General features: G+C 32.3%; 1 protein-coding gene across 1 annotated transcript; it reads left to right on the forward strand.

Moving 5' to 3' along the window:
• The first annotated feature begins 2,595 nt into the window (after positions 1 to 2,595).
• LOC133205597 (sialin-like) lies at positions 2,596 to 11,872 on the forward strand. The gene is made up of 11 exons (XM_061341433.1): positions 2,596 to 2,664; positions 5,711 to 6,066; positions 6,229 to 6,462; positions 6,762 to 6,849; positions 7,382 to 7,477; positions 7,743 to 7,873; positions 8,084 to 8,233; positions 8,327 to 8,459; positions 9,266 to 9,416; positions 9,904 to 9,994; positions 11,226 to 11,872. The coding sequence occupies exons 1-11, from the start codon at positions 2,646 to 2,648 to the stop codon at positions 11,820 to 11,822; spliced, it is 2,046 nt and encodes a 681-aa protein (XP_061197417.1). The 5' UTR covers positions 2,596 to 2,645; the 3' UTR covers positions 11,823 to 11,872.
• The last annotated feature ends 1,314 nt before the right edge of the window (positions 11,873 to 13,186 follow it).

The following is a 13,186-nucleotide window of genomic DNA, read 5'->3' on the forward strand; positions in this document are numbered from 1 at the left end:
AATTCAAATCTGCAGATATTGACCTGCATTTATCGTTAACTAGCAATTTAAAGACAACGCTAGTTGTTTGATCAAAACACAAGGGTTGTGGATGTTGCTTACCCGCACGTAACTACCTACCCTAAGCACTTGTCACTTAATTGCATAGAAATTTTAAGTTAGCTTTTTTTGAAATTCTATTTATTCATGTAAGTCTCGAACTTCCTTTAGATAAGGGATAATATTATTTCGTCGACGAAACACAGTCCCCAGTGGTTTTCGATATGATCTCAATATTTTCCTTCGGAAAGGAGAATTTTGGGTGACAGGCGTCGGATTTGCCTTTTTATAACAATTGGGAGAGAGGACGGGGGGGGGGGGGAGTAAAATACCACCTATCGTTGTAGCAATCAGGGAAGTCATTCGACCTTAATTTATCGTCAAAGCTATTATTTCATTATTTAAATATTGCCACGGATCGGGGGAATAATAGGTAGTTTTCATTTAAAAAAAAATACACTAATTCCGTGAATTCATCAAACTGCGATTGTGTCAGACGATAGAAAAAACGTGAAAATTACAACCCGTAGAATTAATCCCCTATACAGTAATGTCACCTTAAATGCTGCATTATCATCTAGGGAAAACATTAGATCCTTTCATTTTCCAGACTTTCCTTTAAAATGGGAAACTAAAGTAGGAAATTAAACACATAAAGTAAATTAATTTACAACCATCTCATATCTGTCTAGTCGGTAGAGCGCTCGCTCCGTGATCGGGAGGTCGTGAGTGCGAATCTCGGCCGCGACTGACCTAAGTTGATCAAAATGGGCAGCAACTGTTCCTTCGCCATGCGCTCGGCACTTTGAAGTGAAAGTTGCGGATCCTTCGGATGAGACCCGTCACGGCAGGCGTTTGCACGATAAAGATCCCTCACTGCTCAATGGCCCTGAGTGCCGAGTAAAGGTCAAAATTTGAAGCCCTTCACCGATATATGGTAACGTCTCTATATGAGTGAAAAATTCTCGAATGGGACGTAAAACAATATACAATAAATAAATCAATCGATCAAATCTGTCTATTCCTGAAAACTAAAGTACATATATCACACACTATAAGTATCACTTAACATAACGCCCCCAATGTTCCTGATGAATAAGTTGTTTCCCAGACGAGGTAGTTGTTCTTCAAATGTGCATTTTGGATTAGCGGGTGCTCCAGGTGTTCATTATTCATTAGTTTTTGGATCGTTGTGTTCACCGTATTTTATCGCAGTAGACGGACGCTCATGTCTTTGCATTAAAATCACAGCTGATTTTGTGGAATCAACTCATTCCTGATCGCGAATATTTCAAATACAAAAATTAATCCATATTCACTAAATCATTGCATCACTCATTCCAAGTTTGGTTACCTTACGACACATTTTTATCTTGTTTTGAGAGTGATGAAAGTCAATTTCATGAGATCTTAATTTTGAGTCATCGAAAATCAAGTGCAGTATCACATATTTAAGCACCAAAACATTTTAATAGTCTAAGTTTATCTGAAACTGAAATGAAAAGAAAAAAAAAACCTTCAAGTGAAATATGAAGATAACGAACAGTAATCAAACTCAAAAGTCCATTGGAACAATACAAATTGGTAGCAAAGCAAACATGGACCTCAACGAACATCAGAGGTGGGATCAGGTGCTATGGAGGAGCAAGTATCCCCTGTTAACCGGTCACACCCGCCGTGTGTTCATTGTCATGATCGGGCAAACGAAAAAACAGTGTAAAAATAATGGCTTAACAATTTGTATGAAAAACATCAGTCAACATTCGACTTAACTATAGATTGTTTTCTAACAAGGCCATTATATCGATCATAGAATTTGCGAAATGTTGACTTTAAACGAGACCGTTGACATCTTCTATCATTGACTTATTTGTCAATAGCTTGTCTCATTTTAGATAATGTTTACATAGAACGTGCTTTTGTACCTAATCAACTGGGAAACATGAACTACATATGCAGGTGATAATGGTATATTGTTACATAATTAAGGGAATTTGACGGTAGAAAATTTGAAGTCATCACACATGTCACAGTTATCATAAAATTTTGTTGTTTTTTATTATTCCCTGACAATATTTAAAAAATGCCACGCAATTTTTGTTGTCGGAACGCTTCCGCCCTTGTTAGCAACTCTAAAGTAACGCATTCTAGGATTTAACACTGCTTTGATTTATATTCAGATACATACGTACATATATTTTAATTTGTTTGCTTCACTCCTACTCTCTGAAAACTAGTCGCATTTACTACATTTATCCATTTGAAATTATTATACCAAAACTTACATTAACGTGTCTAAACATTTTATCCCAGCTAAATGAATGGATATTCTGTTAAATATAATGAAGGATATATTCTGAAGGGAACGGTTTAAACATAAAATCATTATATTGATGGAAACCTAATGATATGTGTTAAATGTTCTCTGCTAAGGAATTAATTCAATTCGAACGGGGGTTCATAATCTCATAAGTGTTCTGTATTTTCACACGTGTACCCTATGACAATTTATTCACAAGCAGAGTCCTCAGAAGATAAACTCTTTACAACTGTATCACAATTTAGTACAAAACAGTCCAGATATTCATTTCAAACAAAAGACCAGAATGGAAGATTCAACGACAGGTATTTATATTTTAAGATAATTTAAGACAACTTAAACAATCAAAATGTATGAAATATAAAATATAACAAGTATTTTGTGTAAATAATTTTAACTAAAAGTGATGGGTTCATTTGTAAATTGAATCTCCGTTTACACCATAAAACTGAACACATAAAAAGTCTAACCTAGACTGAGATTCGGCTTATCTACATGATATTTGAACTGACGCTTTCGCTGAAGCTGTCAAAAGCTGAATCTCAGTCAAGATTCAAACCGTAAAACTTCTAACGACCACTGAAAAGGCAGCATGTTTTTTGTTCTTTTTTTCTTATATATTAGTACCTGTCAGTAGATGGAAGGTGACGAAAACGATGCTGTTCAAAAGCCGAATGAAGAAAGAAATTTATCATTTACAGTTAAATTATATGCAAATCTAGAAGCTTGTGCTAAATTTTAACAAAACTTGCTCCAAAAATCTAAATCCTATATCCTTTAATTGAAAACTAATAGGCCACCACCAATCATTTGTTAAAAATAAAAAGAGTCACCTCTGCACTTTTTGCACATGGGTGAATTAAAAAAAATGACCACCAAACTGAATATTTTGGGAAAATGCAACTACTTGTAACATATTTGTCACTTATATCATCATATTGCAAATGCATTCTAGTTTAAAATCATCCTGAAGTGGCAATAGAATAGACAATTGGATTAAAAAGTTTCAGAATTTTTATTAGTAAAATTTCTTTTGAAAAAAGAAAATATCATTATACCTTAAAATACTTTCTAAAATACATAATCACAAGAAATTATAGTTTTATATGCTTCAAAATGGTACAAGGGGTATAAATGATTAAATCTAGACCTTGATTGACTATCTTCTTTTGTATATTTGACAAAAATTGGCTTTTTGATTGTTATTTTACATTATTTTTTTCAATTCTGGTTTGTAAAGTTTTAATATGAAAAAAATATGAAGCAATAAAATTCCCCAAAATTCACTTTTTTGTCCGTTCAAGTCAATTCTTTAAATCTAATTATAAGCCAAAAAAGAATTTTTATATACGAGTTCTCTTACAAAAAATAATAGAATTTGAAGTGACCCTATGTAACATTATTGTGTTGCACTCCTGAAATCTGATAAGTATTTTATTTAACATTGTTTTAAAAATTATTACACACAATATCCCATTCTTACTTTGTAAATCAATTTGTCGTTTTGATATTTTTCATCGTTTACGGCTGGTTTTTCATATTTTGGAGACCTTAAAACATGATTATTTGCAAAGTGTAATATATATAAATTGTATTTAAAAATATAGGTGAAATGATGAAAACTATTCCCTGAATTGACAGTAAAATTTCTGTAATTTGTTGATAGACATAGCGTTTTGAACATCAAATAGTATCAAACATTTTTTTCCACTTATTTTTTAGTAAAGATAATTAAAAAGCATTGGTAATTATAAAGCAGTTTTGTTGCACTCCTGACTGCAGTAAAATTTGAAATTAAAACCATATAACACAAAAATTCATAAAGTGTTGGCAACATCAAGTGGTAATGAAATTGTGCAATATTCATAATCCAATACTACATAATTAAAACAGATGAAAAGTATATAAAATTTGCATTTTATCAGGAATGATTCCCCATTTATGCCAAAAAAATAACTTAAATGTATATTTAGAAGATAAAAGATATTTTTATAGCATAATTTCCTTTAGAAGACAAACACAATAACCCACCAGAAAAATTCTACTCATCATGTTTTCTTTACTTTTATTCTTATTGGATGATTTATAATTCTAAAATATTTGTTGCACTCCTGACCAAAAGCATTGGGGCCTTTAAAGTAGAATTTGTGAAGTGAAAATTACATAGGAACTTGTTCTGTTGTTTTAGTGAAGTTGAGGAGGAATTACTTGAATTTTATGACAATTTATTAGCGTGTTTATTTTTAACATTCATTAAAAAATCACAAAAAAGATAAAAACACATCTGAGTTGATAAAATTGAAAAATGAAGAATTTTAATAATAAAACTGTCAATAAAATAGTATTAAATTATACAAAAAGATCATTATTAATTAATGAATACTTCTAAGCATGAATGGAAGTGTTTTCGTCACACAACTTGAATCTTTAAAAAAAATGTGTTGCACTCCTGACCATAGAAATATAGATCTGAAGCACAGACAGATCCTGTAAATGATAAATCTATTTGGTAAAAATGTTCTTTGTGTCTTTATTTTCGTAAATAAAAATCAGAAAATCATATAATGAAAATAGTTTTTCATGCTTGGGAGCAGAACATCAAATATTGCACTCCTGACATTATTGGATATGCACATATACCTGACTCTCATTAATGCTGCTTGTGATTTATATAACATTTAAAGTTTTAAAATGTATATTAGTTATTGTTTTACTCTTTGAAAATTCTTTTTTGTCTTAATTGTTTTTCAAAATTTTACAATTGATGTTTTTTTTTGTAGCACTGCATTTTTTCTGTTGCACTCCTGACATGGTATAACATATTTTTAAACATCAGCCATGAGCACAACTTGATTAAACAAAAGTTAATACAGTCCACATTTAAAGCTCAATACTTTGAATATTATCAGAAAGGTCTTTATTTTCAACATAAAGCATTATTATTTATTTCTCTGATCTCCAAAAAATATTGAAATTTCAAAATGTCACAAAAAGGTGTTGCACTCCTGACAATTTTAGCATCATTATGGGCATAACTTTTTTGTTAATTGAGATATCAACGCGATATTTGGCAGGTATTTAAACACTATCTAAAGACATATGCGGAGACATAGAAATTTATTTTCATTGCCTGTATTTTTAGTGTGGGTTGATAAATAGGCGTTTGGTCATTTTTTTTAAATCACCCACATACAAATTAATCCCGGCTTTGCCAAAAATTAGGTCTATGAGTGAATAACCTATACACCAGGATTTACCCCATTAATGGTACATCACATACAATTTCAATTCACCCGATAAAATATTTTTTGACGATTGAATTTGAGTAGCTTTCATAAAACCTTATTTTAGATGAGGAAGGTTCCCCTAATGGGTTAACAAAGAGGCCATCAACAGTTTCCTTCACAAACGAGATTCATACCAACGGAAAAGATCACCAAGGATCTCTGACATCGTTTCGAAATTCCTCCACAGCTCCACTCTACAGTTCTAAAGAACTCTTGAATCAAGGTCTCGTAGAAAAATACACATCATGTCGCTGGATAGTGACGTTTTCGTGTTTTATAACCGTCACGTGTTCTATTATGTTACGTCAGTGTATGAGTATGGCAGTCGTTTGCATGGAATCCAACTACAACGCTGCCACAAACTTTGTTGACATGGGAAACAACTCAAATGTAACAAGAAATTGGAGAACACAGAGAGGGGTAAAAGATGTCAGAGTTAATTTTAGTGAATAAATATGAAAGTAATCATTTATATTTGATTAAGAGCAACATGAAAGCATTTGCAATTGCTGCCACACCAAGTTGATGTGGATATCTATCAAATTATCTTCATTTACTAGTATTCCTTTTCCTTTTTCCCAGCTTTGGGACATTGTTTGGGACAATGAAATGGAGGGGCTGATTTTACAATCATATTTCTACACCTTTCCCATAACGCCTTTAATTAGCGGGTATCTGTCCGGAAGATTTAGCGGGAAGATGGTAGTGATTGTGATGACGCTGTGTCTGATTACCTTGTCCGTTGTCACACCCATTGCCTCTACAGTCAGTCCATACATTGTTGTGGTCTTACGTTGTTTGATAGGATTATCCTCGGTAAATAAGATCTTACAAATAATTTTTATTTTCAATCTATTTTAATGTTAAATCTGAAATTTAAATTGAATTGGCTATTGATTAAAAGCACAAAAATGTAACATGATAATATTTTTCTTACTATATTTTATTCCATTAAAAGAATCTTAAATCAATACCATTATTTTTTAAAATCTTTTTACTATACTTTATTTAAAATGTAGATTTTTAACATAAATGCAAAAAATGTTTGAAATAACAATCATTATCTTTAACTATTTGCATGAGTTACATTACATATATTTCTCTCATTTGAATAGGGAGGTCTGCAACCTAGTATAACGGCTATTGTTTCTAAGTGGGCACCGTTATCTGAGCGTGCGCAAATAGTCGCTGTCGCAAATGCAGGTATACAGGAATATTAATTGGATGTTTTCTAACATTAGAATAAAGATCTAAATATTCCAAGAAAACCACTTAGGCCAAACAAAAAAATATGTGTGGTTCCGGTTACACCTCCAAAAAATTAGGGAAGGTAGGTAGGGTTTTTTTTTTTTTTTTACAAAATGATTTTCTTAGTTTTTCTAAATAATACCTATCAATGTTTTGCAAGTGGCATTTAGATGTGGCATTATAATATACTAGTCAACATTGGTAGGGGACACCTACATGCTAGATTGCTTTGGATTTGACACTATTAAAGACTTGCTTGTTGAAATGATGTTTTGCAAGGAGGCCAATATTGCTGAAACTAAAACTAATACTGGAGCCCATGATGGAAATCGGGGAAAATTCTGGAATAAATATGAAAATTGCCGGAAAAAAGTTTAGGGCCGGGGGTATAAAATAGGGACGGTCGGGTAACCGGAACCACACATATTTTTTTATTTGGCCTTAGCATCTAAGCATCTAAATTTAAAATGATACATGATTCTTTCAGGTTTGATGATTGGTTCCATATTTACATTCTCTTTATCGGGAATATTGTGTACAATTCCAATTCATAACGGATGGCCTTTCATTTTCTATGTCTTCTGTGAGTTGAATGCAGACTTCAAATTTTACTCTGCTTTATGCATATTTTCATCCGCCATTGTTCATGAAATTTTTATAAATTTAAGAAATAAGAGTAGATACATGTAAATTTAAAAAATATAATTTTTAACTTTATTTGTAAAGGATCAGAATTGAGGTATTTAACATTAATTGACATATATTTTTTTGTTAATATGAGGGTGTCTTGTGTATGTATGTATATTCAACGTTCTCTCTCTGTTATTTTGTGTGTCTTGTATATGTAGGTATACTCAATGTGCTCTCTCTGTTGTTGTGGGTGTGTATTGTGTATGACAGACCAGACGACCACCCAAGAATAACGTGGAAAGAAAGGGCCCTCATCAATTATAAAAGGAGATACAGTACACTAGAAAAGGTATGTTTTTGATTAGTCTATTTTATGTAAAAAGATTTATTGATATAATTAAAATCAATAGGCATCGAAGATATAATTTTAATAGCAGACTACCGGTATTTCATATATATTTTCTTTGCCATTTATAAGCTGATATGTAAACTCCTAATTCTCATAAAATTGACAAGATTCGAACATAATATATAACCACTGGAATTTATCTATTTTTAGATGCCTTCGCCTCCTTGGTTGAAAATCTTGACCTCTGGTCCTTTTTGGGGACTGCTGATGGCCCATATGTCACATGCCTTCCTGTTTACCACAATCGGAACTTTTCTTCCTTTATATATGAGCGATGTTTTGAAGTTTGATATAGCCACGGTGTGAATAACATATTAAAATGCATTCATCAATTTAACTGAAGTTGTAATGAAGTGACTATAGTCATGACGTAATATTTTCATATGTTTACAGAATGGTTTGCTGTCTTCTCTCCCATTCATTGGCCGATTTATTGCGGCCATCGGAAGTGGAATATTGGCAGACAACTTGATGACTAAGGAATATCTTTCGGTAACCGCTACCAGAAAGATTTTTCATGCGTCTGGTAAAACTTATTGATTTGGAAATGTAAATGATTTATCACGATAAATATAGGAATTGATATAATTATAAACCAATGTAATTTATTTTTTGAAGAAAAAAATTCAATGATATCCATTTAGTTCATATATTCATGAAAAGTGTTGTCCACAAATTAAATGCTGATGTGAGAAGCTGGATGAAGGCTTTAAAATGTTAATTTATTTGAAATAAATATGTGGATAATTTATACATTTATGGATTTTGGAAGTAGTCAATAATTTGAAGAAAAAGCAATAAAAAGATTACTCAACTAACTTAAATGTAACGTGTGGCTTTATAATATTTCAGATTCAATTAAACAAAACGAATGTATAATTGTTTGTTTGTTTGTTGTTTAACGTCTCTCTCGAGAATTTTTCACTCATATTGAGAAGCCAACACTTTCCGGGGGAGGGCTGCAAATTTAGACCTATACTAGGCACTTAGGGCCATTGAGCAGTGAGGAATCTTTTTCGTGCCAGCACCTAGTGCGACATCTCGGTATATACGGTCTCATCCGAAGGATCGGTCTCCACGTCCCACGGTGGGATTCTAACCGGCGACGTACATGTAAGGATCAACTCCTTACACCGCTACTCTAGAGCAAACGCTCTAATCACTGCACCATTCGGGTGACACAAATGTATGAAGAAGTATAATAGAATCAATACATATATAAATTAAGTTGTATTATCACATACTACACCGCAAACAAATTATTCTGTCTTACCAACAACATGTATCAAGATGTACATGTAGTTCTATCTAATGAGATGATATTTTGCACAGGTATAGTGTTGTCTACGCCCTTTTTGATTTGGATGAGTTACATGGAACAGTCGGAGAGGACAACCGCTGTCATTTTACTTGTGACATACTGGACGGTTCAATCTTTGAATAACTCAGGCTTCCGTGTAAACCACATCGATATCGCACCAAGGTAGCTGAGAGAGAGAGAGAGAGAGAGAGAGAGAGAGAGAGAGAGAGAGATATTTGTATTAATCTTAAGAGTGAGTCTACGAGAAAATCATGTGAGTAAATAAACTTCAATCTTGAAATACTTGTTAATTGCGAATGTGATGTTATGTCATTGCTGAATTATGTGACAGTGCTGAAGGTGATTGAGACAGAGAGATCAAATTCATAAGTTAATCTGTTTCAACATAAAAATATCCACACAAAAGATGATTTAATTTCTTAAAACTACATGCACTGACATCGTATCATATAAATATGTAATTATTTCTTACTGTATTGTTGTCTTGTACAAACAGTCTTATTGTTGTCGTGTTACACAAACACGTTTTGTTGTTTCTTGCTGATGACATGTACAAACAGTCATTTTTTTTTACTGTACTAATGATATGTATTAGGAATATTCTTTTATCTCTTCTTATTGCACTAATAATAATCTATCTCCCATTTAGATTTGCTGGTGTTTTGAATGGTATGACTGCCACTATGGCGTCAGTTGCTGCTCTTATATCACCCATAATTACATCGGAATTGACTAAAAACGTAAGTAAAAAATGATCTTATTATTGTAACAGGAGGCTGCAAATAGTCGTTTGTTAATTTGTTTGGATTATAGTTCAGATATTCTCGTATATACTACCCCTTTAATGATACTCTTTTCAAAACAAATATTCACCCTAAGAGATAGCATATACATGTACAATAGTACCTGCAGAACTGTAACTCTCTGGTTTAGAAGTTTCGGCCAGACAAAGCACAGAGATCCAAGCATTGTAAAAACCTTTGATTTATGGCGCCGATTTTTTTGTCCCTGCTTTGGATATTATTTTTTGTATTGTGCCCTCGCCCCCCGCTAAAAGCATGGAATCCGTTAATTAACCATATATTTTCTCCTCATCTTTGTTATTTTATTTACTTTTCAATAGTTATAAATCACCCATATGGCCTTGGAATTCCAGTTTTTAAAATTCGCATTCCGACGCCCATGTTGCAGTCAAGCTAAAATAACACGCCAATGTCTTATGTATCGAATTCAAAAATTTGCGCCGTCAATGGAAGGTTTTTAAAATTCTTGAATCTGAAGGTCTCTTGTTCGTCTGTCCGAATTTTCTCAACCAGAGAACTATAGTTCTGCAGCTAGTAAAATAGATAGAAAATTTGCCAAATTTCCAGAAATTCTTTTCTGTCAAATTTATTTTTTGCGTTTGGAGAGAAACAGAGCACAAGTTAATCTACATTCTGAGCAAAGAAATACAGGTGTAATCTATCATAAAATTAAAAAAGAAACAGTATTCACGAATCTTGAAGATATTATTTATAACTTTAATTTTATCAATAATGTTTTAATATTACTTAAATTTTATTGTATGGAGATAAACAATTTGAAATTTTTTGTAAACCTAATATATATAATTTAAGTTCATGTAAGATTTATAAACTTTTCTGCCAAACAGTCTCTTTCGTAATGTAAATGTTGTACAACCACTTACTGTTATATTTGTACTGGTTTCTTGCATGTGTAATCCGCAAAATCGCAAAGGTAAATCAGCATATAACCAGCGACTGAAATAACAATTTGAAAAACATATTGCAAGGGGAGATTTCAAAGAGAGAAAATTCATCCTTCAAGAAAAAGAAGTACTTTGTATTCAGAAGTCAGATTATTAAGATAGATACATATGTTTCACCTCAAGTTATATGGATCTTGAGATAATTTGCATTAAAAACATAAAAAATAATACTGAAACTTTTCTTTCAAATATGTTCATCTTAGGGCACACAGGCTGAGTGGCAGACTGTCTTCTTCATCTGTTCTGGGGTGGGTCTGGCAGGAGCCCTGGCCTTCGTTCTCTTCGGCAGTGGGCTGGAACAAGAATGGGCGAAAGACCCAAATATGAATATCGACATTGATATATCAGTAACCGAGGAAAAGGCACAGCATTTCAACGGAGAAGGTACAATTACTGTTGATGGTGTGGAAAATGGAGACACGAGTGATAGATTGAATAAGATGATTGATACAGCAAATCATGGTGGAAATGTAAATAGAGCCTTTGATGATGAAGTAATGGAAGAGATTATAGGCCATGTAAAATTGTCCTCCTCCTTTAAAGTCCAGTCACGTGATTTTGATGTACCAAAAAGGACCATTGTTGACTCCTTTGATGACAAAAACGATTTTGAAAATGAAACAAAATCAGTTGAAGTATGTCAATCCAGTAGAAATAATGACACTTCTATTTTTCTACAGAGAACAAAACACAGAAGAGATAATTTACGATTGTATTTACCGAATAAAAATAATGAGATAAATACGTCGCATGACTTGAACGGTGACAAGAATAATAAGTCAGAGATAACTCGTCTTTGATAATGAATGAAATCCCACGCCTGTTTAAAAAAATTATACGAATAAAAACTTATATCATTTACCATTGTTTTGTTCTTAACATTTCAATTGCAAACGTTTAAATTCTGTCATATTTTGTGTTGGGATATGATTAGTTGTACATTTTCAAACCTGAAATTGTTGGCAATAGAATAAAAGACAAACAAGTGGATAAATTTGATTAAATTCTATTGCATAGGACATTTCAATAACATTTTATAAAGCATTATAGTTTTAATTCCTTTACCTCTTTTACCCCTTTCCTCTCAGTTGTTTTAAACCTCATGACTTATCAAAAATATAACCCGCTAAAATAAAAAGAGCTATTCTTTTCAGTTTCTATATCTATTTCATTATTTCAATTTAAGTACCAAGGATTTCCCCCCAATTTTTCATGTATTAAAAAGGCACACATATTTATTTATTTACATGACGTTATATGGCGTAGGAATACAGAGTGTGGAATATACAAAAAATATCCCATAACCTGTATTCACTAGGAAAAGGAGATTTACCTTTGATAATGTGAAATCTCAATTAGAATGCTGTTCAACAGTCAAACATCCCCGAAATGGACAGGGTATCATTGTTCTACAACAGAAGCGACAATCACATCGATCAGGATTGTTTAATACATCATTTGAAACATATCCAATGAATGTAAATGATTTACAATCCCCAAACATTTTCTAAGAAATTTGGAAGCTTGTTTCTAGTTAAATGCAGCAGAATAGAAGAAGTTAGTTATTTTGTTGGTTCACGTTCAGAAAAAAGTCAATGATAATAATTTTTTTTTGCACTGTGTTCAAAAATTATATAAATAACGAACACCATTCATTTAGAATGGGCAAATACAAGTATATACATGTATAAGTGTGAACATCATTATTTTAAAATAAATTGCTAGAATGAAAACGTGATTGTTGAAATCCCTGTAACATCAACTTTTATGTCAATAGTCTGTCTCGGTTTAAAAATTAATCGTTCCCAGAGCATGATTTTAAGTATCGAATAAGTCGGGAAAGGTTAACACCATATGCAGGTGAAAGCGAAGTTTTTTTTTAAATAAATAAGGAAAGTTGAGGCTGGAAAAGCAAAAGTCGTCTCGTCTGTCATCCACTTTAGTTATTAGTTTGCCCTTATCGTCTCTAGTCAGTAAAACATCCAAATATGAAAGAGATGTGGCAGACTCTGTGTTATCTTTTATTTCGAGTTCATTGGAAAATATCAAGTCGACATATAAATGGAAGAAATTATTGTTAATTGATAAAATGTCGTTGAAATATCTGAAAGGGGAGTTGAAGGCCACAACTATATATTTTTTCTTCTCACGTAGAATTCTTGAA

This window comes from Saccostrea echinata, unplaced genomic scaffold, assembly GCF_033153115.1.
Source record: "Saccostrea echinata isolate AGI-Se365-2 ecotype Australia unplaced genomic scaffold, CSIRO_AGI_Sech_v1 ptg000054l, whole genome shotgun sequence".
Taxonomy (NCBI): Eukaryota; Metazoa; Mollusca; class Bivalvia; order Ostreida; family Ostreidae; genus Saccostrea; species Saccostrea echinata.